The sequence below is a fragment of the Phascolarctos cinereus genome, unplaced genomic scaffold (assembly GCF_003287225.1).
Source record: "Phascolarctos cinereus isolate Bilbo 61053 unplaced genomic scaffold, phaCin_HiC Scaffold_726;HRSCAF=1367, whole genome shotgun sequence".
Taxonomy (NCBI): domain Eukaryota; kingdom Metazoa; phylum Chordata; class Mammalia; order Diprotodontia; family Phascolarctidae; genus Phascolarctos; species Phascolarctos cinereus.
In genome coordinates, this window is record NW_027556098.1 from 315,588,497 (window position 1) to 315,613,363 (window position 24,867).

The 24,867-nt window shown below is 45.0% G+C and overlaps 1 protein-coding gene across 1 annotated transcript in view; it reads right to left on the reverse strand.

The window, feature by feature from the left end:
* Nucleotides 1-17,494: 17,494 nt before the first annotated feature.
* Nucleotides 17,495-24,867, reverse strand: part of XRRA1 (X-ray radiation resistance associated 1) — a 114,891-nt gene continuing 107,518 nt past the window's right edge. Inside the window, 5 exon segments of the mRNA XM_020989566.2 lie at nt 17,495-18,015; nt 18,461-18,566; nt 18,999-19,114; nt 22,794-22,983; nt 24,316-24,558. Of these exon segments, the coding sequence (XP_020845225.1) occupies nt 17,759-18,015; nt 18,461-18,566; nt 18,999-19,114; nt 22,794-22,983; nt 24,316-24,558 (912 nt within the window). The 3' untranslated portion in view covers nt 17,495-17,758.

A 24,867-nucleotide genomic window follows, 5' to 3' on the forward strand; every position in this document is an offset into this window, starting at 1 on the left:
GCAGAAGAATTGTAGGTTCTTTTTTGGTCTGGGATTCACACTCTGGTTATTCCTCTATAACCTGGGCTAGACATTGGAAATGAGACCTAGTTTTGTGCCCATGGTCTGACCCACACCACTGTTGTTGCTGCTGTTGACTTTTAAACTTCTTCCTTTCTCCACACACTATCCAGGATCTCTTTACCCAGAACATCACCACCATGTACAGATCCACCTCTCACTCTGTCCTGGATCTGCCACTTAGAAGTAAGCATTGGGTGGCAAAGATGCCAGTTGGCACATGTACCTATCACAGTGCCCCAGTGTGAGTCTAGGGGTGCCCAGGTATGGTCTTTCCCTGTTATACAACCGTTCCCTGGTTGCTGGAGTGCTCTGTTCTCAGTGTACTCATGGTGCAACCCTTCTCCAATGTCTACAGACCTCCTTCTCTGGCCTCCCTATGCTGATCTGGGCTGGACGTTGGACTCATTTTGAGTTCTTAGGGATTTCCCAATCAAAATTTAATCTGGTGTATTTTCTAGATCTGTTAAAGAGTTTGTAGAAAGGAATTCATTGCATTGTTTTCTATCACTGCCATCTTGGCTCTGCCTCTTTTTTTCCAATTTTTTTAGCTCTTTTAAAAAATTATTATGACACTTCTAGAAATTCTTGTTGGACTTATGTCCAAAATAAATTTTTCTTTGAGGCTTTGCTTGCAGTTTTTTTTGCATGTGTTTGTGTCTTGAGCTTCTACATCACCATAGGAGCTCTTTTTGGTCAGGTTCTTTTTTTGTTTGCTTATTTTTCCAGCCAACTTCTTGACTTTGGACTTTGTTAGCACTGGGCTATGTGCACTTCTGTGGAAGAAGGATACATCATCATATTATCTTCTTCAGCGTCTTGCCTGGACTTCTTTCCTTTAACATTTTTCTGCTGCTTTCATGGTTCCCAAAAGGGGAGACTGCAAGCTTTTCATGCTCCCAAGCTGTGTGATTGGGAAGAAGTCTGTTCATTGCCTTTCTGGTCTTAATTCTGCAAGTTTATGACCCAGGTTTGGATCTATCAGCTTGTTCCTGGTTGGAAGTTTCAGTAGACTGTTGTTGGAGTCAGCCACTATTATCCTACTGGGAAGATCTGCAGGTTCAGAGCACTTGAACTGCTGTTTTCCCTTTGGTCTGGGATGTTCCCCTCTGCTCCTGGGATCACTGCCACCCAGCTACTGTTTGCTTCTTTTATCTTGTTCCTTGATCAGTACACAGTTAGGGGCTAACAGAACCACTTCTCTCCAGCCTGGATCTGTGACCTAGAACTGGATATTGGGCAGCAGAACTGCCAGGTGGCACCTGTTCCTGTGTGCAGAGCTTCTTCAGGGATCTCCTGATGTCTTTCTGCCCTGATGCTTCTTGATATGGCATCCTGTCTTGGCTCCCTTTCTGTCTTGAACACCAGATTATTTCCTGCCACTGGTGCTGCTGTGAGTGTCTCTTGGCCCCTCTCCATTCTTAGTGTCCACCTACAGACCTCTCTAAATTGCCATGAAAATGACTCACTGTGACTTTTCTCAGCTTTCCCAATCCATATTGAGTCAGGTGAATTTTCTAGATGTTTGTCAAGGAGGTATGGGGGGTGAGCTAGATTCTAATGCTTCTTATGCCACCATGTTTTCTCCAGACTCTCTGTTCTGTTCCAAAGCACCAGACCCCACAGTGACTCCAACTGGTAGTCCATTTTTGCAGAGGTGGGGCTTTGCCCATAGCTCAAGACATAGGTCTTGGCAGGCTGGACAGCCTAACAGTGGGGACTAAAAAGCATAAAGAAATAAGACAAATTGTTTTGTCTATCTCCCTCTGCCCCCCTCCTCTGGCCAAAAGGAAGGCAGACCACATGAGAGAGAGGGACTCCTGATATACTTTGCTTCAACACTTTTTTTTCCCTGCCAACTCTAGTTTTGCTATAGCAGCCCAGATGCCACATCAGTAAGTGGGTAAAGTACACTGCAGCTGCTCTTCATGGCTCCAAAGGGCAGAACTAGGATCAAGGAGGACGTTGTAGAGAAGCAGTTAGTCCCAGTGGAAAAGAAAGCTTCTAACAAGGAGAGCATTATATCGACAAAATGGGCTGCCTTGAGAGCTTGCATGGGTGCCCTACCACTGGAGGCCTGAAGAATAGATGGGATGACCACTTATTGGAGATGTCGTGGAGGGTGGTTGGGAGGGAAGGGAACAAACATTTATTAAGCATCTGCTGTGTGCCAGGTACTATACTAAATGTTTTATAAATATTATGTCATTTGATCCTCACAGTAATCCTGAGGTGCAATTATTACCTGCATTTTATAGATTAAGAAACTGAGGCAAAAAAGGGTTAAGTGACTTGTCCAAGGTCAGTCATATAGCTAGCTAGTAAGTGTCCAAAGCTATATTTGAAGTCAAGTTTTCTGGGCTCTAGGTCCAGTGCTCTAATCATTGCACCACCAAACTGCAATTCCTATGCAAGTATGCATTAGATTAGGTGACTTTTGAGATCTCTGCCAATGCTGAGATTCTTGATTCCTTCCCCAAAACAATATGTCAGGGGAAGAGACCATCATTCTGGCAAAAAGGAAAATGAGGAAAGTGGAGGAAAGGGAAGGATAGTTCTCCATTGGCAGAGGAACCCCTGGGAAGGCACTAGCTGGTGGAGAAAAGAAGGATTCAGCCAATCAAAGGTCACTTCAGTGAAAGAAGATAATATGGTGATGTATCCTCCTGATTCAGGTGGGTTTGGTTTTTCAGGCTTGTGTTTAGAACAAAATGTTGAGGAAAGTTTTATTTATCCATAGAATGGAGAGGCTCCTCAGCAAGGGTGCAGTATTGGTTCAGGTAGATGAGGCCCTCATCTCCATATGCAAATGCATCTGGTCAGTAGGGCATAATGGATGCAGAGAGACATCCTCTAAGCCTGATTGGCCCTTTTCACAGGCTGGCCTTCCAGTCCCTAGATGACCGGAAAGTCATATCAGTTAACTCAAACATTATCCTCTTTGATTAATCAAGCCTTTTGGGAGGAAAAATAGCCTAGTCTACATGGCAGATATTTCCTACCATACCCTACCTGATAGTGGCCAGGCTCTAAAGGTCTGCTAGGGGGCCTTCCACGACTTAAATGTCTTCAGAGCTCATCTTGGCTAATCCTGATCTCAGGGATGTGAGAAGCCTAGCACAGGGAGCACTGGAACATAGGTAAAGTGGCGGGGTGGGGGGTGGGGTGGGGAGAAGCGAGCAGTGGTCCCCCTGATGGAGTACAGTGCTAAGGCTGAGTAATGTGAGAGAGAAAACCAGAAAAGGACCAATATCCAGATCCGTCATATTGGGGCAGTTTATACTAATCTCCTGATGTAAAATGATGAGAATGAGTAAGAGTAGAACCAAGAATATCAGGGCCATAGTGCAGATAATATCATTTACAAGTCACCAATTTTCATCATGAGTAAGGGTCATCTGCACGAAGGTTGCTAAGAGAGCATCTCCCTCTTGCACACAGCCCATCCTAGTGTCAAAGTCCATACTCAGACTTGTGACCCACCATCTTCTCAAGTGTTTTCCAGCCCACCAGGCAGGGCATTCATCTTCCTGGGACCTATGCATGAGACAAAACCAAATCTTTGCCTCTTTGGAGGCTACCTATGCAGGGGCTGAGGAAGGACTCTTTCCTCACCTTCACCAAGAACTCAGATTTGCTCTTCTCCTCCCAGATCAGCTAGGGGATCTCTTTTATTGCAGGTAAATACATGCTTGTCATAATTATACAAAAACAATTTCTACTATTTATGTCATTAGAAAATAACACATCCCACAACAATACTACCCTTTGGTACCCTAAGCCTGTTCTGGGAAGGAGCTGTCCAAACTATCCCAAGAGAAAAGAGATTTCCAATGTAGGAGTGTCTTAGTATATGGAATTCTTTGAGGGGGCAAGGATCCTGAGGCCTGACTTACTCTGTGTGAAGGAACATAAAGGCTGGAAATGATCAATCAGAATTCTGTCCAAGAGCAGTCTGCCCTTATTCAGTAAGTGTTCCTGGAGGATGAATCCAAGAAACCAATGAACCAGAGAACCCTCTCCCTTATGTGAGATAGTGTTGATTCATCTGGATATGCCTTGTGGGAGATGGAATATATAAGCAAACATGATGACTAGGCTTGTGCTTAGTGGGAGGTATGGAGGGGGTGGTTATGATGCCTTGAGACAGAGGAAGAGAGCCAAAATACTAGTTGAGCACAGTTTGAGGACCACAAGGGATAAGTGAGCATTAGTTAGCAAAGGGAGCTCCACTGGTCAAAAGTAGCTGCCTTATACTTGGGATGGCATGTGGTTCCTCATTCAGCACAACACAGCATCATGGCCTCAATGTCCAGATTGATATCCTCTGCCATTCTTGAAATGGCACCTACTTGGCTTTTTAGTTCAATAGAAAGCATATGATGTCACCAGTGGGTGATGAGATGGTCCACAAAGAACTATCAAGGGGGAAGCATCTACAAAATTTCTCCATTCTCCCAAAGAGCTTTTGATCGTCCAGTCCTGTGCTGTCTAGGCCTCAAACCTATGGTCGTGGCTTAGGAATCAGTAAATGAAGGTCTCCTCCCACTCATCCCTCAAGGTTCTCTCACATACTAGCCATATGGCTTACAGTTTATTTCACTGGGTCCATTTCTCAGGGTAGTCCCCATTCCTGGATTAATGATCACAAAAAACCAGTTGCATGCACTTTGGTAGAGGACAGAGGTATTGGTGAACAAGCTAAAGGGGCATTTTTCAGGAGTTGATTCCTGATGAGGGGCCCCCTTTTGGGCTAGTGGATGATGCAATATCAGGATTAGCATTAGAGACCTCGGCCTCTAAAGGATTTACAACCTGTTTGTGAAGAGTGCTAACAACACTTGAGGGACCCCAGCAAGAGCGACTTTGAATGTATCATTTCCAGTTAACGACAGAGGCCTCCTTTGTCCACATCAAAGAAGATGCCATCTGCTATCAGCAAAGCAGAGTTGTAGTAGCTCAAAAGAAACATGAGATGTGCAAATTTAGAGACATCTCCACTCCAAATGTTTACGTGCACTATTTGTGCCCAACCTGTGGCAGAGCCTTTGAGCTCATCTTGGTCTGATCAGCCACAGTCAGACACACTGTACCTTGACCCAACATTGTGATGTTATCTTGGTCCTCTTCAGTAATGGACAACCACCAAGTCTGTAGAGGTGTCATTTTGCTTCACTCAACTCACAATAGACAATTTTAGATGAAGAGAGATAGTATGACCATACATTATCTCTTCAGTAGCAACTGTAGGGCTCCTGAACAATAGCTGAGCAACTGCTTTTCAAAGGTGGTATGTATAGCAAGTGGTTGCTTCAGGGAGCTTGTAGCTCCAGAAACCTGACATCATTTGGTCTGGTCACCTTCGTGCTAGCCAGAGGCTCCACTCAGCTTGGTGTTTAGGGGCAGGGGATTACAGGGCATAAAGTAGGGGTAGGTGATAAGGTGTGATAAGGCTACATCTCATCAGAAAGGAATTGCTGACTTCCATTTCATTCAAGCCCTGTGAGCAATCAAGCATCCCAGGTAAAGGGAAAATGATGGAGATGCTGCACCCCAGGTAATGGCTTTCTTCTTGCCTGGTCACCCCAGATGGGTTCTGGGATGTTTGGCTGGGGGAGAGCAAAGGGGCTAGGGAGCCCTGGTGGTGGTGGTGGTGACTCTTCCCCTGGTGCAGCCTGGATTTTATATAAAATATTTATTAAATTTTTACAGTCTGTCGGGTGCTCTTCTAAGCACTAGGGATAAAAATACAAGCAAAAAAGACAGTTTTGTCCTTGAGGAGTTTATATTCAAATAGAATGAAACAACATATAAAGAAGGGGTGCTGGTAAAGGGTTGGGGAAGGAAGATACCTAAATGAGGTGAGATGACCAGAAAGATCATGGCAACCTGGACCCTGGCAAGGTAAGGCAAAAGTTCACTTATCAGAGCCAGGGAACCTCAGGACAGAGTCCAAATTTATGATGGGGATATAAATGAATAAGGCCGTGATGGGAGATAGATGAGAAGTGGTGTGGAGGTCTAGGCCCCCAAAATGCACACTTTTCATAATCTTTAGTGGCATCTCCAGACCACATGGCCCAGTGTAGGAAATCTGCTCTAATTGTGCCAGCAAAAGCTGGGTACCCAAGAGGGCCATGGTAGCAACTGGATCATGAGGAAATGGCAGGCAGGTGAGAGAGGAAGGACAGAGGTAGTATAGGGCCAGCAGAGTATCATAAGGTTGAGGAGGAAGCATGCCTCATGGCTGTTGGCACTTTGGAACAGACCCCAGTGTGGCCTGGCATTAATTATAGCTCTGGGTCACATGGAAAAGGGATTAAATTCATTATGACTGGGCCCAATAATGGAATTAGGAATAATAGGAAGAAACTGTAGAGATTGACGTCAGGGGAAAAAAACAACAAAACTTAGTAACAGAATTGAGAGACAAATGAGGTGCCTCAGGAGGTGGTGAATTCCTCAGCTCTGCTTATCTTCAAAGGCTGGATGATCACTTGTCATAGATGGTGTTAAGTGGGATTCTTGCTCAGGTATGGGTTGGACTAGATGTCTTCTGAAGTCCTTTTGAGCTCCAAAATTCTGTGACATCGAAATTAACAATACAGACTGCTGTCTTTCCAAGGCACGTGTACAGGACATGATGATAGAGCTCCTAACTAATACCTACTTTTGCTTCCTCTGGGTACCTGGTGAATCATGAATCTTTATACTTTCATAATGAATCTAGAAAATACTGCTAAAGATTTGAAGCCTTGGACAAAATCCTGCAGACCTTAAGGGGGCACAAGCGGTGGCTTCATCACTGCTGCTGGTTAAAGGCGAGGATTGTAGAAGAGAAAGGTGAATTTGGGAGGGAGACATCTGGTTAGTAAGATGGTGTCAGGGAATGGGTTTTGGATTCCAGAATACAGCTTGAAATATAGGTATTATGGACTCCTGGTCAAGAATAAAGATCACTTTACAGGGGCTGGTTAAAAAAAGTGTTTGTCTGAAGTCTAGCAAATCTAATAAAAATGACTTTAAAATAATAAGGAGGGGATAGGATGATGGAGAATCCTGCTTATAGATACCATAGAAAGTAGATACTGTGTAGGAAGAATAGCAAGTAGGGATGCATGGGAAACAAAGTCCAAGAAAAGGGTTAGAAATGAAACTCATGGCTGCCCTCAGGTGTTATCTCAGCTCCTTGAAGCTGCTTTGAGACGGTAGGAGTTTTTGTTAACGAGACAAGCTGACCGGTAATGCTAAAAGCAATGGACTTTTATGATGGGCATGTTTAACCTAATACAAAAGAAGGCACAAGGCCTTAATAGGACACCTGGACATGGGCCAGGAGCAATTAAAGACATAGCTAGTAAGGTTGCTGCAGCCTAAGTTATGATGTGATGCTCTTCAGGCCACCACAGAAGGATGAGCGTCACAAAAGTCCTGAGGGGGGCCACTTTCTGGAGTTGGCACAGTCAGGTATGGTCAAGAAAAGCTCTCATCACTCTTTCTAGTCTGAAAAGTGGGATGCTAGGGTGGTTCTTCCTTCATGCTTCAGAGCTCCTCAGGGATGGGGGCAAGGGTCAGAGTTTTATGGAAAGGAGGGGGCTGAGATATTAGAGAATGGCCAGGGAATGACCCTGATTGCCAATCATGGGTCATGGATGATTCCAGCAAAAGAGGAGTTTTTAAGCAGGAGAGCTGGGAATATTACAGTAAAAGTCTGTAACACACAAGCGTTGTGGACGGATAGACAGATCTATCCCCCCCACCACACATACACACAATAGGTTTTTCAGATGACCACATTCCATCTCTTGACTGATAAGCTCTCATACTCCCCTCATTAGACTGTGAGCTCCTCGAAGGCAGGGAGTCTTTTTGGCCTTTCTCTGTATCCCTAGGACCTAGTGCCAAGGAAGAGATTTTAAAAATCTAACATTTAGGGGGAATCTGTAGTTCTTCAGTATCCTTTTCAACTGCTCCTCCATCTTTCCCTCCCTGAGCCGCCTCCACATCATCACAGAGACACATCCATTATATGCTGTGACAGCCTTAGCCTCGGTCAGCAACATCCCTCACTGTCAGCTTCTTCACAACCTCTGACTCGGCATGGCCTGTTGCATTGGTTGAGACAGCTGGAAGGATCTTTAGCGTTATGTAGTCACATGGCCCCGGTATGCCCTAATCCTTTCTTGATTACTGAGAAAGATTAGGTCCAGGATAGCTAATCCCTAGGTGGGAACAAGCATTTATGAATCACTTACTGTGTGCCAAGCACGGTGCTAAGTGCTTTATAAATGTCATCTCATTTGATCCTCACAGCAACGCTGGGAAGTACGTGCTCTTGTGATCTCCATTTTACAGGTGAAGAAACTGAAGCAGACAGAAGTGAAGTGACTCAGCCCAGCTCACACAGCTAGGAAGTGTCCGAGGCTGCATTTGAACTCAGGGCTTCCTGAATCCAGTTCCGGTGTTTTATCCCCCACTGTTCAGCAAGCGCCAGATCCATAGCCTGCTAAGCTTTCTCCCCTGGTGAGGGTCCGGGTGGGTTGCTGCTGATTCAGTAACACATTCCCTCATCAGTCATTATTCCTAGCAGCTTTAGAGGGGATGGGCAATGAGTCTGTAACATTACTGCCACAGGAACTCCAGGGTGCGGAAACTCCCCTTAGCACTTTCTTTGCAACTTGAGTCTTTTGAAGAGTTATACTTGATTGAGCCTTGAAAAGTTAAGAGACTTGTCCAAGGTCACACAGCTAATATGCAGCAGAGGGGGCACTTGAAGCTGTCTTGGAGACTGACTCTCCACCGTACTGCGCTACCTCTGCCGCTTTAGAAAGATGACTAAAATAGAAGTTTAGTGCAGCGGCAAGCCCGTCACCCCCTAGCCTGGCAGTGCAGAGGCTGGTGACCTTTGCCACCTCCTGCTCTTTCCTTGCCCGTGTGCTTTGCCCTGGGTTCATTGCTTCAGAGGTGCCTCTGTCAGTAAGGGAAGGTTTTCTAGCATTCCCATCCCTTAACTTCTGTTATTGGCTCCGATCTCAGGGGTCCTCCTCTTCAAGGTGGGAAGGAAGCAAAAAAAAAAAAACTATGCGGAGACCAAATATGGATCAGCCATGGAAGAGTCTGTTTTATTTCTGCACACAAAAGGGAATGCTAAATAAACAAGAATCACAGGAGAATTACAATCATTTAAGAGGCTAGTAACATTCACGCCTCACTGGGATATTTGCAAACTGCTTCTTTACAAAGGATGGTTATTAGCCAATTTGCATTTCATTTCCACTGAAGATTGATTGAGTGACACCAAGTGAGCTCGTTTCTGTGGGCTTTTTCTCTGCAGCTGGCAACTCCTTCCCTCTTTGCCATGTCTGCCACTGCCCATATATTTGCAGCAATTGCTCCACTAACTTATATACCACAACTTGAAATGTCCAGGAAGGGAACTGTTGACTTCAAGGTCTCATGAAACCTGGTACCAAAGGAAAGAAGGAACAAACAGGAGGTGGCCCCATCCCAGACACAGGCTTGCCTAGGAGGCCACGTGCTCATGGCTTGTGGCCCAATCCAGTGAGGGGAAAGGCATGCCCACCCTCCTCCACCTTTGAAGCTCAGAGAGCTCCAGGCCGTCAGAAAGAAGAGGCCTAAGGAGCAAAGATCTCCCTTTCAGTCGATCCACAGTTTCAGGCTCAGCAGCATGAGCCTTAAGCTGAGCAGCTGAGTCATTATGGCCAACAAGATGCTGTCAGAGGATATTTGTGCCTGCTCCGAAGTGGAGGGGTGGGGGAAGGACCCCTCCATCATGCATCTCTAAAGGGGTGCTACAGAAGTATTCAATCCAATAGAAAATCAACAGTCAAAAAAGCATAATGAATTCTACCAGATCTATCTTCTGCACATAGTTCTTCAAGCAGGGAGGAGAAAACAGCCTCTGAAGTCGATACTGCCTTAGGTCATCCCTTTCTCAAATCACATAGCACAGGAATATCCGGTTTATGAGGCTATGTATTTACCAGGTCTTTGTATCTGCAAAAACATCTTTTTGAAATGTGGGAGGGGCGGCTTCTTGCATTTGCTCCAGGTACCCTCAGGCTTTTAAACTTTTCCACTCACTTCCAGGACTATTCAGCGGCTTTTCATATTTCAAAAAGATGTTCCCTACTTAAACACAAATCTCCTAGCAAAACCCTACAATTTTTAGGAAGAAAGCCTTTGAAAATTAAATAGTGATTGAGATTTACCTGGCCAGTAACTTCCCTAAAGATTCTCCAAAAAGTCAAAGCCCCAGTCACCTCATCAACTGGGCTTTGCAACTGAACAGGTCAGGGGAGGGAAGGCCAATAAAATGTAAATAGATACAAACAACTCTTTCTCTTACTGTGGTGGCTTCCTTCTATCTGTCCAGAAGAAAAAACAAACATTACTTTCAGCCAACTGCCATCCCATGGTAGTCCCTTCCCCACTACCACCTGCCCTCCCCACTGAAGGGAACTGAGATTATTTCAGAATAGCTTCCATAGACCCTGTTCCCTTATCACAAAAAGAGAGGAACCAGGCCCCTGTGATGTTTTCCTGTTTCTGCCGCTGGGCTTGGGGCTCCCATTCTTGGCAGGTACCACATTTTCCCAAGCTAAATTATTTGGAGGCACCTGAGTGGGGGAGGGGAATGAAAGGTGCATGAAGGAGAGAAACCAGAACAAGGCTTTCCTACTACAAGGGAAGCTGAGGAGGCTGGGCCCCCAGGGCATACCTTGACCACAGAAACCTGGCAAGGTCTCCCGTCCAATAAACACTCTAAGTTAACAACCTATACAATCAATATTTGGATTGCATTTTGTAGACTCCCGAGAAGACTGGAGATAGTACATCGGGGTTTCAAGTATAATGGAACTTTAATGGAGTCTGGAAACCTCTCTGGACTTGCTACAGGCCCCTTATTGAGGGTTTACCAAAAGGGCCTAAAGGAGATTTACTAGGTTGCTTTTGCTTTGTGAAATGCCACAGAACTGCAATTAGAGAGAAAGGGCACACAAGAGGAAAAACAGAGAGAGAAAGAAGAAGGGAGAGAGGCTGAAGGAGGAGAAGATACAGAACAACATCTGTGCGAGGGGGCCTGGATAAAGGCCGTAGCAGAGAATGAGGATGGGCAGACTAGGCACATCTGACCTTTTGCAAAATAAACCTGACTTCTGGTACTGAATTGTGTCCCAGTATGTTGTGGCTGATTTGAGATTTAGAGACTTTCATGAAAGAAGCCCAGCTAGAAATGGTGGAAGTAACAGGCCTTTACTACAGGTAGATTTTAACTCAGCTGAGGGGAAGCACAAGGCCCCGAGACACACAGGGCATGTGGGGGCAGTCATCAAGACATCCAGGGAAGCTGTAGCAACTTGGATATGGCATTCTTTGGGTAACAGTAGGAGGAGGGAGCGGGTCATGATGATCCTGATGCTGCCTGAACTTGGCACATCCATGGCCTGCAAACTTTCCGTCACTTCCCCTATCTGATATGTGTGCTGCCTGAGTCTTCCATTCTTCATAAGGGATGCTCAGAGATGCAGGTGGGGGCCCCTAGTTTTATAACGAGGGCTCTTGTGCAGCCATGACTTATCGGTTGTCCATCTCTGGAGATGGCCAAATGATGTTCATCCTCCTTCCTTCTCCCTACCTGTCATTGTCAGTCATGGAGGATGCAAAATTCCAGCAAAGGCTAGAGGAGGGGTCATATTTAGAACAAATCCAATCTGTGAGATGAGATTTATGGAGCTTGAAACTAGAGGGTTTTTTCTGATTACCACAGTTGTATACGTACAAATGCACAAAATATGTCAACTTTGACCTCACAGGAATAATCACTGAGACTTGGTGCGACGGGTCCGTTACTGGAAGCTGGCATGTTGTGTTCAGTTCTAGAAGCCACATTTTAGGAAGGATATTGATAAGCTGCGAAGTATACAGAGGAGGGCATGGTCAAGGGCCTTTGGTTTCTGTGAGGATCTGGGAGGAAACGGGAATGTTTGTCACGGAGAACGGCTGTGGTGACTTGTTCTCTTGGGCCTCGAGAGGGCAGAATTTGCAAAGGGGTAAATTTGGGCTTGATGCCAGGAAGAATTTTCTAACAGAACTGTCCAAAAGTGGAAGGGATTGTGTTGGGAGGTAATGGGAATTTCCTAGAGGTATTCCAGGAAAATCAGGAGAGTCCTGATTGGGTGTTTTAGAAAGGACTCTTGTTCAAGTACCAGTTGGACAGCAGGACCACTGAGCTTCCCTACAACTCTGAAAATACAGGATTCTGTGAATGTGGATCTGGAAGAATATACTTTATTGAGAAGGAACTGATAGGCATAAATAAAGGATATATATGCATATGTATATATATATATATATATATATATTTGTATATACATGCATACATATATGTATGTATATATGACAAAGAGGCATTCTCTATTAAGATAAATTTATGTGAAGAAATCCAATAATCTGGGATTGGGAGAGGGGAGTTTGGTGATGAAATTTCTACTCCATCTTAGAATTTGGTTATAGAGTAGAAAATGAAAACTGAGCAGTCTGGCACCCTAACTTTGGGGTGAGCAGATTTCAGAGTTCAAAGAAAGAATTGATAGGATTCCATAACCTAAAATTCTTCAGAGGAAGTCAGACCAGAAGGGTTATGAAACTTTCAAAAAAAAAAGAGACATTAGAAATGAAAAGAGAACTTTTAAGAAAAACATAAAGAAGGTGGAAGGAAGAGCAAGTAATAGAAGATGAATGTAAAAGTGAGAAAGAGACCTTAAGAACAGAGTCAAGAGAACTTTAGCTCAAAATAGTTGAGGTTGGGGATGAATGCTAATTCAGCAGTATAGTAATGATGTTAGCATATATTTATATAGTACTTTGAGTTTTCCAAAGCATTTTATATATATTATCTCATTTGACTCCCACAGCAATCCTGTGAAATAGATACTATTATTCTTTTTTATTTTAAATTTAAATATATACATATAATACATACTCTCTCTCTCTCTCTCTCTCTCTCTCTATATATATATATATATATGTATAAAATTTCCCCCCCTCACATGTTAAAACAATTTTTTAACATTTGGGTTTTATTTTATGTTTTGAGTTCCAAATTCTACCTCTCCCTCTGCTCCCCCTTCCCTGAGACAGCAAGCAATCAGATATAAATTATAAATGTGCAATCATGTAAAACATTTCCATATTAGTCATTCTGTGCAAGAAGACTTGAATAAAAGAAAAAGAATGAAAGTGAAAAATAGCATGCTTCAGTCTGTATTCAAACAATATTAGTTTTTTTCTCTGGAGGCAGATAGCATGCTTCATCATTAGTCCTTTGGGATTGTCTTGGATCATTGTATTGCTGAGAATAAGCTGCTATTATTCTCCCCATTTTATAGATGAGGTAAAACTGAGGCTGAAATTGTTACTTGCCTATGGTCACACAGCTGATAAGTATTTGAAACAAGATAATGAACCCATGTCTGTACTGACTCCAAGCTCAGTACTTTATCAAGTTAGCCTATGTAAAGTACTTTGCAAACCTTAAAATGCTATGTAAGTGCTAATTGTTGATTATTATGTCATTATTATTATCGTTAGTTTTATCCACTATGCCACCTAGCTTCCTAATGTGATGCTAGTAGTGCTAAGTTGGGCTGATGAAGAGGACTAGCTATTTATTCCCTCTCATTGCCCCCCACCTGCATGTGGGCAGCATTACCCTTTTCCATCTCCTCTTTCGCCCTCCTTCCCTCCCTCCCTCCCTCCCTCCCTTTCTTTCCCTCTTTCCTATCCCACAATCTGTATCCTCTCCTCTCCCCTTCCCCCTTCTTCCTTTCTCTCTTTTTCCCTCTCCATCCTCCTTCCTTTTCAGGTATCAGGTGTTCTCTCTATCCCCATTCCCTTTTTCTTTGCTGTATTTGAGTAATGAGACATATAGATTAGTGTGGTTAACTACATTTATCTTAGAAAACTGGCTTTAGGAAAGTAAAAGGGAATAGAATACAAATAAACTCTTAAGAATCAGAGCTTCAGAGAAGAGGCATGCTTCTGTCAGGGAAAAAGCAGAAGGGAGAAGGAGAAGGAGGAAGAATCACCAGCCTTAGTCTCAGTAGTTCCAGAGGTTTCGGCAAACCCAGAACCTGCTCGGTGACTCTGATGGATGACTCAAATAACCTGTTCTATAACCTCGCATGGCTCCTCAAAGCACCCCTCTTAGCCCCTTGCTCGACTGCCTGTGTGGCAGCATCTCCCCCCATCTCCGCCTGCCACACTAAATCCAGGATGCTGGGAGAACTGGTATATGAGATTACTGAGCTGTGGTCAGTGATTTTTGAAAGCTCATGTACTACTGGAGAGGTAAGGGAAGGAAAACAAATGCTATCCTTATTTTTAAACAAGAAAAAGTATCTTACAGACATCTAGCCAGTAAACTTGACTGATTTCTGGCAAAATTCTAGGATATATCATTAAACAGATAGTTAGGGAATATCTAGAAAGGGGAGCTGTGATCATAAAGAGCTATCATGGCTTCATTAAGAACATGTGATGCCAGACTAACCTGATTTCCTTTGACAAAGTTAGTAGACTGATAGATTAAGGGAATTCTGTGGATTATCTGAATTTCAGGAAAATATTTAACGATGTCCCTCATACTATTCTTATGGACAAGGTGGAAAGATGCAGCACAGGGGTACAACTAAGGGAGTCAGACCAGGTTGAACGGTTAGTACTTATAATTGGTTCAATACCAACTTTTCCCAGGGACATTGGCCGTGGGCATTTGTTATTTAACACTGTTTATCAAAGGATAAAGGCATAGATTACATACTTATGACACCAAACTAGGAGGAATCGTTAATGTATTGTATGAAGAAAGGGTATTAAAAAAAATCTTAATAGCCTGGAACACTGTGCTTAATTTAACTAGAAGGTATTTAACAGGAATTAACAAATCGTCTTCAAACTCGGAGATGGAAGAGGCAGGGTTAGGTAGCAGTTCATCTGAAAAAGGTCTAACCATTTTAGTGGCCTGCAAGCTCAACAGGAGTTGCCACTGTGATATGGCAGCCAAAGACTCGAATGTGGCTTAAGTTACATTAAGAGATGCAGAGGCCTGGGACTAGAATGGGGAAGAGCAGCGCTGCCTTCTGCCATAGTTGGAACACTCCTGAAGGCTTCTGTTCCATTCTGGACACCACATTTTAGGAAAGACTTTGACAAACTCCTTGTGGATAAACTGGAGGGTATCCAGAGTAAGGCAACCAGGAAGGTCAAAGGCCTTGCTAGATATGGGTCAGGTAAAGGAAACTTAGGAATATGATAGGTGTAGTCAAGTAAAAGTGGAATTAAGACTTCTTCTTGGGCAGGACTTGGAGAAAAAAAAAACATTAGTGACATATAATGAGGCAGTGGTTGACCTGCAGCCTCTGGCCCCCAGCTCTTAGCCCCGGATGATGATTACTGGTGTTTCTGCAACCTGAGGGTTGTGGCACCCTATTTTGTATTCTCTGGAGTTGTGTTTTGGGAGCTGGGGGGAAAACCCATGGGTTGGATGCCTGGGAACTGTCAGCCTATGGGTCAGCCTGTAGCTGACATGCTGAGGCCCATGTGTGTGGGCTTGGCTATGGCCCCTTAGATTTCTGCTCTGAGCTCTGAAGGTCTGCCCAGAGGCTGACCTGTTGAATGGATGAGGCTTAGTCTTAGCCGTGTTCTTCCTTCCCACCAGACCCATCTGTGTGTACCCGGAGGCCCACTCCTTCCAACTTCCAGTTGTGGCTCTTTCTGATGACCAGGAAAGCCCTGTCAGCTCAGACTTTCCTTTGACTTCCATACTAGAGACCACAAAGTCCCTTCCTTGCTGCAGGTGTCCTGCCTGCCCTTAGTGTTTTGGCCAGGCAGGGAAGGTTGGATCCATTTTGCCACTTTCATCAAAATGGCACTCACCCAAGTACTAACCCTGCCTGGTCCAGGTTTGCTTAGCATGAGGTTTAGGGTATAATAGAAAGGAACACCGGCATCAGAAGACCTGGGTTCAAATTTTGACATTGCCATTGACACAGGTCAGTGTTTTTGTCTGAACCATGGTTCCCAAAAGGATGATTTCAGTAAGGTCTGTTTTAGCTCTGACATTTTAAGACTCTATATGAGTATGGGTGGTTCTGTTGTGTTCCAAAAATTCATTCATTCTTTGGGATTCAGAATAAACTAAAGGTTTGTTAGGTTCTCAGTTTAGCCCACAAAAATCTATTCATCCCTAATGTAACCATTTTTCAACTACATTGTGGAATTTTTTGGGTCAACCACAAAATAATAGCATCTACCTCCTGGGGTGGTTATGAGGATTAAATGATGCCAGGCACATAATATGTGCTATATAAATGTTGTTGTTGTTGTTGTTGTTATCGGGAACCTAATAATCATTTGTAACACTCTTTCTACAGGAAACATCAAGAAGGTATTTCTTGTCTTCACCAGTCTCTTGTCCCCCAGACCCAAAGAAGCCTATCCTTTCCTCTAGCTGTAATGCCTACATTCCACCAAGCATTTCTCTTGACCTATGGCATGTGGCTAGCCCAGCAGTTTGTAGGCACAGGTCAAGAGATCCTGGGAAAATAAGCTAATAATAAAACTAGGAGGACAAAGCTGATAGGATCTTAGGATGACCTAAGTGACCTCATTTTATATGAGAGATTGAGGCCCAGAGGGGAGAAGGGATTTGGACATGGTCACACAGCAGGTCATTGGCAGAGCTGGGACTACATTTCAAGAGGCCAGGTAAAAGCAGGTGAATTGGATGATTTCCTCTCAGGGAGTAACTGGAGTGCTTGGATACTGAGGTTTCTTTGAGCTCTGGAATTCCAGTGCTTTCAGAGCTCTCGTGCTCTAAAAGGTCTTTGATGCCATGGGCATGGGTCCTTCTTTCCAATGACAGGCCCTGACCCCTCCCCACACTTTAGTAGACTTTCATGGGTTTTAGCTGGAAATACAGACTCCCTGGTTGCCAATTCTCGGGAGATGAGCTGCCCTATATTTAGCTTGGCTAGTCTCCTTATGCCATGCACATCAATGGCCCGTATCTCTGGTGTAGGAGGAAGAACACTAGCTTTGGAGTCTGAAGACTGGGTTGAATCTCAATTCTCCCTCTTCCTACTTGTGTGTCCTTGGAAAAGTCACTTAATCTCCCTGGGTTTCAGTCTCCTCATTTGCAAAGAGTCAGCCTAGATGACTTAGGATCTCTTCTAGCTCTGAAGTCTACGATCCCATTTGAAATCTACAGGTTGGTTGGATCTTCCAGAGCTCATGCCTCCCCATTATAGCTCTCAAGAGCCCAGAGTCTAAAGAGATAGCAAAAGGTGATGAAGGAGTGTTTCTATGAACCTATAAAATAATAGAGTCCAAATACAAGCAGTGTGTGCTGTTTATTGCAGCTGGTAGGTGTGAGTAATCCCCTGATGAGTGACCTTGGCCCTGAAGGTGAGTCCTGGGTGGGTGGGCTCCTGGGTCTTCTCCAAGACCAAAGCTCATCTGGTAAGTTTGACCCACTCTCTTCCCACCCCCCATCCCCACCCAATAACTTGCCCGGAACCTGCAGGTGTCTCTCAGACCACAGTCCTGGGAGAACTGACCTGGGAGGGGCAAGACCCCAGAGAGAGGTGAGCAGGTGGACAGCCCCTGAGAAGGTCTAAACGTAGTCCTTGTTCTCTGCATCCTCCTCTTCGTCCTCACACTCTTGCAGAAAACCCTGGATTTCCAACAGCCTCTGCCGGCCTTCCATCCTTTCCATCTCATCATAGTTTGGGGCTTTATCAAAGACTTCCTTCAGGGAGCTCCTCACCACTCTCTTGTACCTGGTCTTGAACTCCTTCAGGAGGTGCTGGGCCTCCTGATACTGCTTCTGATCCTCCAGCCTGCGTTCTGCACGCTTCTGTAGAACAGAACCTGCGAACAGAAAGGGGCACCTTTCTACAGTTCCTATGCCTGGCCCTGGGAATCCCTGGTGGGGATGTCCCTAGTCTGAAAGATTTCCGTATGGCGACGGGAAAGGAAGGCTTGGGTTCTAGTCCTGACTCTCCCACTAACTTGCTCTGTGACCACAAACCAGTCACTTTCTCTCTCTAGGTCTCAGTTTGCTCATCTATTTCTAAAGCCCCTTCCAGTTCTGGCCTTTTTCATTTCATGATTAGATGGTCTCAAAGATCCACTAAGTATTCCTCAGGAATCTAGCTCCTCTCCCCTCACTGGACATCATTTCTTCCCCCCTAGGCTCCAAAAGGAGCTACATAGTCCTCCATCCTCCCCACTCCCATTCCTATGGACACTACTCAGGTACCTCTAGGGCTGGGGTTGGGGAGCAGCCATTGGGTGAGGGCAGGGAAGGACATACTCAGTGGACTGTCCACTATTTGCTGGGGGTTCCTCATTTGATACAAGATTTCCTCCAATAACTGTGCTCGGGTCTTCCGAGGGCTAGGAACTTTACTCCGAGGGACCTGTATGTTGGGGGAGGGGGAATGATATGTTAGTTGAGACATATCCCCACCCCATGGCTGGCCCAGAGTCCCCTCCCAAAGTGCATCCTCTGGCCCGAGTGCTAGAGGTAAAACAAGCCAGTCCCACTGAGAGGAGGCTGTGGGTTCACAAACATCAGACAGTATCCTTACAGGAAAATGAGATGGTGTCCCTGGTTTCCTGTGGGGGAGAAAGGGAGAAAGTCCCCCAGGACTGGAGGATAAGGAGAGACCCTGGAATAAAGGGGAGAGACATGCAAAGTGGAGGGAGGAAAAGAGGAGGGCGAAAGGGGAGACTCCTGGAACTGTGAGGGAGGGGGGAAGGAAAGCTCCAGAGAGTCACATGCAGGGGAGTTGGAGGGGCACAAGAGGCCTGGCTCCTTTCGCAGGGAAAGGACCCTGTGGTCCGTTTACCTGCTTTTCCTTGGGGCAATAGGGATTCTGGAAAGCATCAAGCTTGGCCTTGGAGGAGCGATAGATCAGCGGATGCTTAAGCAAATTGTACAGAGCCTTGACATTCTGTTGGATTCCTAGGGCCAAAAGGATGTGCTCACTCAGCTTCTGGACTTATTCAACAGAGCTGACTTCTCTCCCTGGAAGCTTTAGCTAACTGATTGACCCTGGTGGGTCATTCTAGCCCCTCTCTCTATCCCAGTCAGATAATGATAGTAATTATAATTTACATCTATCTGGCGTACTATAATTTTAAAAATGCTTTCCTCATAATGCCCCTTTGAGGAGGAAGTGCAAGTCTTGCTATATGCGTTTTAGAAATGAGGAAACTGAGATGCAGAAAGAAGGAATAATATACCCATGGTCATAACTGTTAAGTGGTACAGCTGGGATGTGAATATTCCCTGGCTCCAGGGGTCTTTCTGCCATAGCACACTGCCTTTCTTAAGGAGCTGTCAGCTAATTACTCCCCACCCCTCCCCACCTTGTTACCCTTGAATGAGATATTTGTAGTTTAATAGAAGATTGTACAGATCAAAAGGCCTTCAAGACCTAGAGTCCACCAGGCTGGTCTGAATGGTAGATACCCCTCCCCCCCACATCCCCATCCCATATTTCCCCTACCATCTGTCATAGGCAACTGTCTCGATTACTTCTTCTATCTCTTTTGCTGGATCTTCATCCAGGTAGAGTCTTCTAATGGTGGGTGTCCTCCAGGGTGTTGTCCCGGGCCCTCTTCTCTTTTCCCTCTATACAACTTCACTTGGTGATCTCATCAGCTCCCATTTTCAATTGTCATCTCTACGCTGATGATTATCAGACCTACTTGTCCAGCCCTAATGTGTCTCCTGGTCTCCAGTCCTGAATTGCCAACTGCTTATTGGACATCACAAACCAGGTATCTTGTAGACAGCTCCGATTCAATATATCCAAAAATTGAACTCATTATATTTCCTCTTAAACTCTCCACTTTTTCCGTACTTCCCTATTACTATCGAGGGCAACTATCCTCCCAGTCCCTCAGGTTCGAAACCCAGATGCTATCCTCAACTCCTCTCTCCTCTCTCTCTCTCTCTCTCTCTCTCTCTCTCTCTCTCTCTCTCTCTCTCTCTCTCTCTCTCTCTCTCTCAATCTCTGTCTCTCTCTGTCTCTCTCTCTCTGTCTCTGTGTGTCTGTCTGTTTCTCTCCATCTCATATTCAGTCTGTTACCAAGGCCTGTCCATTACACCTTTGCAACATCTCTCACATATGTCCCCTTCTCTCCTCTGACACTACCACCCTCCTGGTGCAGACCTTCATCATCTCACACCTGGATTGGTACCATAGCCTGCTGGTGCTTCTGCTAGCCTCAAGTCTCTCCCTGCTCCAATCCTTCCTCCACTCATCCACCACAGCTGTCAAATTGATCTTCCTAAAGCTCAAAGCAGGTGGTGATCACCCCATATTCAATAAACTACACTAACTACCTGTTACTTCTCAGACTAAATATGAAATTTTCTGTTTTGTGTTCAGAGCCCTTCATAATCTGGCCCCCATCCTACCTTTCCTATGCCATCTTATGCTTTACCTACTCCCATGTAGTCTTTGATCCAGTGACAATGGTCTTCTGGCTGTTCTTTGCACTCCATCACATCCCAGCTGTTCTTTTTCTATGACTGTCCCCTATGCTTGGAATTCTCCTCCTCCTCATCTCCACCTCTGGCTTCCCTGGATTCCTTAAAGTCCCAGCTAAAATCCCACCTTCAACAGGAAGCCTTTCCTGATCCCCCTTACTGTTTGTGCCTTCTCTCTCTGTCTCTCTCTCTCATCTCCAATTTATCCTGTATAGAGCTTATTTGTATATGGTTTGCATGTTGCCTCTCCTTCCCCTCCACAGACTGTGAACTCAGAGCAGGGACTGTCTTTTGCCTCTCTTTGTATGTCCAGTGTGTAGCACTGTCCTTGGTGCATAGCAGGTGCTAAATGAATGCTTACTGAGGGATTGCCTGAATGGTTTTGAGTGGATGCTGAACCTGTGTGCTTTGAACTTGGGGTAACTTTCAGGGGTCCACAGGTGGGAGTGGCCTGAGCTACATCCAAGATTATCTGTGCCAAGTGCCTCTCCATTAGAGCAGGGAATCTAGAGTTCATCAGAGCAGATAAACATTTAACAAACTGTACAAAGACCTATCATCCTAACTTCTACCTCCTAGGTCCTAAAGACTAGATCTCTTTGAAAGGAAAAAAAATGATAGTTCTAATATTAAGGAGTACAAGTATAAAGCTCAGAGTGGAGGATGGGGGGAAGGGAGGACAGCTTATTGTCAGACCAATGGGTGACCACAGCTCAGAAGCTCCTGCTAATATTTCTTTCACCAGACCAACCAGAGAACACACTAGTTCAAAGAAGTCATTTAATTAAAGAGCAAAGCAACATAAGATCCCTTCATACCAGGCCCATATACATAAGAATCCCAGTAAATAATTATATAGTTAGTGGCACAATGAGTAGAGCCCTGGACCTGGGGGGTAGGAATCCCCGTGTTCAGATCTGGCCTCCGACACTTACTAACTGTGATGCTGGGTGAGTCACTTAACTGTCTACTTCAGTTTCCTCATTGGTAAATGGAGTTGATAAGAGCACCTACCTCCCTGATTTGTGAGGACCAAATGAGATATTTGTAAAGTGATTTGCAAAATTAGTGTTCTATAAAATGCTAGCCTATTTTTTATTATTATTGTGAAGGTACATATCTGAAACCTTTTAAGATTTGCAAAGAATTTTTTCTCACAACAACCCTATGAGGTAGATAATGCTAGTATCTTAATTGCTAGTATCATAAAGAAATAAAGGCTCATCAAGGCCAGGTGATTGACCCACAATTACCTGGCAAGTTAGTATCAGAGCCAAGAGCCTTTACCTTTTTCCTGTACTTATAAATAGGTTTGTGGGGAGCCAGGGGAATGTTGCTTTGACAAAGTGGGACCAGGATCCAGGCCTCTTGATACCAAGGGGTTCTTCCCACCTCTCTACACCATCCCTGCACATAGTAGGTGCTTAATAAATAATGACTCTTTCCCTTTGATCTGACAAATACAAGATGGCTTCCCAGAGAAGGTGGCATTTCAGGAGCTGGAGAACCTAGGTTAGCTCTGCTGACCTTCTGGTGTGACCTTGGCAGGTCCCTTCTCACCTTGGTCTCAGTTTCTTTATTTACAACAAGGAGAGGATTGATGTATGATAAAGGATCCTAGGATCCCCTTAAGTAATTTCCCATTTCTGAATCTTCAAGTTTCTCATCTGTATAACAGGGATTGATTAGGGGGATCATTCCTAAAGTCCTCTTCTAGCTCTAAATACTATGAGCCTATTGTGGAGAGGAGGGTCAGCTAGGTGGTGCAGTGGATTGCTGGGCCAGGAAGACTCATCTTTATGAGTTCAAATCTGACCTCAGACACTTACTAGATGTGTGACCCTGGGCAAGTCACCTAACCCTGTTTGCCACAGTTTCCTCATCTGCAAAATGGACTGGAGAAGGAAATGGCAAACCACTCCAGTATTTTTGCCAAGAAAACCCCAAATGAGGTCACAAAGAGACAGACATGAGTGAAATAACAACAACAAAGTTGTGGAGAGGAGCTGGGCCTCTCTACTTCCATCTCTTCCCTCCCTTCATCAGATGATATGACTGCAGGCTGGATCAGCCCAGATACTATTTGGGATTTGAATATCTTTGGGAAATGGACTGGTGGGCTGGCTCTCATGACCCCACTCACCCACAGGCTCCACAAAGCTGGGGTCAGGCTTTGTCTGGATCAGTTCCTTATAACCTTTGTACTTCTCTGGGATGGGGGTGCTGGGTTTCCTCGGTTTCTTTGCCTCTTTGTCCTTCTCCCTCATTTTCTTAACCTCCTCCAATGACTTGGCTTGCTTGTGGCTTCTGGGAGTTCTCTGCACCTTGGTCACCTTGAGGTGGTAGATGGAAGATTAGCTCCAGAGGCCCTCGGGGCCCTCCTCCCTCACAGGCAGACACAGCCCCAAACCCCTTCCTGGAGCTCCCTTTGGGGACCCCCTATGGAAGCATCCAGAAGGAAAGTGGCACAGAGGAATGATCTCTGCATTCGGAGTCAGAAGCCCAGCTTCAAGCATTGGTTTTGCCACTTACTAGCTGTTTGACCTCCCCTCCTTATTGGCTACTGCTTCACCATCTATAAAATGAGAGACTGGGATCATCTTGAAGGGATTTTCCAGCTTTTCTGTTTCCCATTCTAGGAATTCTAGAGATGTAGGAGGCAAAGATGAGGAGAGGCAAGGAATGAGTATTTAGAAAATGTTCTAAGCCCTTTAGTATGGCCTATTGAATGGTCTATTGAACAAAGATCTTCACTTCTCACTCTTCAACTTGGCATTCAAAGCCCTCCCTAATCAACTTTCTCTCATTCCTTATCTCCTCCTGGTCCGTCTCACATTATATGCTCCGGGCAAACTGGATGACCTGACATCCCCAGACACAGCCTGCCCATTTAGGCCTCAGTGACCTTGTCCTTGCCATTCCCTGATCCTCCCATCTCTTGAAGCAGCATCCTGAAATCCAAACTGTCCTACAGGCCAATAAAACAGTTCAATCCTCCACAGTGGACTCACTGTGGCCTCTGAATCCTCTGCAACTTCAGCACAGTGGTTCTCAAGAGGCTTGGGAGGTGGCTACCAGAGTGGGGTGGCAGGTGCAAGACACACGAAGGAACAAGGTGAGGTTGGCTATGTTATGCTTAAGGAGGAAGGACTGTGGACAATAGAAGGTTTCTGTGTCTGCAGTAGGAAGGTTGAGAAAAATTATATTAGGATACTAGAACTTTCAGTTGAAGGGACCTAAAGGCCATTTAGCCCAGCATTTGGAAAATCACAGCTGGTCAGATCACACCTGCCTGTTTTCGTATCTCTAGAAAGCTAAGAATTGGTTTTTTACATTTCAAAATAAAGTTTTATAATATTTTAAAAGGTGAAAAAAAATTCTTAGCTTGTGGGCAGTATAAAAATGCCCTCTGGCCAGAATCTGCTGATTCCTGATAGCCCAATCCCTTCTGTATAATACAGAGGAGGAAACTGAGGCCCAGGCAGGTTCCAGGGCACAGCCAGTAAGAAACAAGGCCAGGATCTGAGGCCGGGTCATCTGACTCCAAATGCAGTGATCTTTCTGCTACCATGTGCCATCCTAGCTCTCTCAGAGGCAAGATCTGGCTGGCTATAGGATCCATTGGCCCAGAGAATAGAGGTCATCAGGACCTGAGTCAGAAGCACCTGAGTCATGAAGAAGGATTCTACGCTCCTCACATCATCATCCGACCCTGTTTCAGAACCGGTCATCTCATTGGATGTGTCTGTCTTCAGAGAGTCCTCTTTGGTGGATGTAGAGGAGTGGATAGGTGGGAGAAGTGTGGAGGTCCGCCTAGACATGGGTGGGGCTGTTGTATCGGGCACTTCTGAAGTTGGCAGCTCTAGTATGATGGGGGCCTTTGGGACCTTCGGAATTTGGGTTCTCACCTGTCACAGAAGGAAACCCACAACACCCCCCCACCCCCATAACAACAATCACTTTATGGTTAGAAAGCATTTCCTATGATCTCATTTGATCCATTCTGGAATGAATGGGGCATCAGAACTAACACCCCCATTTTAATGATTAGTAAACTGAGGCCCAAAGAAAGTAAAGTATTTTGCCAAGGTCACATGGGATGAAGGTGGCCAAGCTGGAATTGGAACCAAACCTCCCAACACCAAGCTTGAACATACTTCTCTCCTCCTGAGCCAACATAAGACCAAGACATGGTAGGCATGATAGGGAGTGGCTGA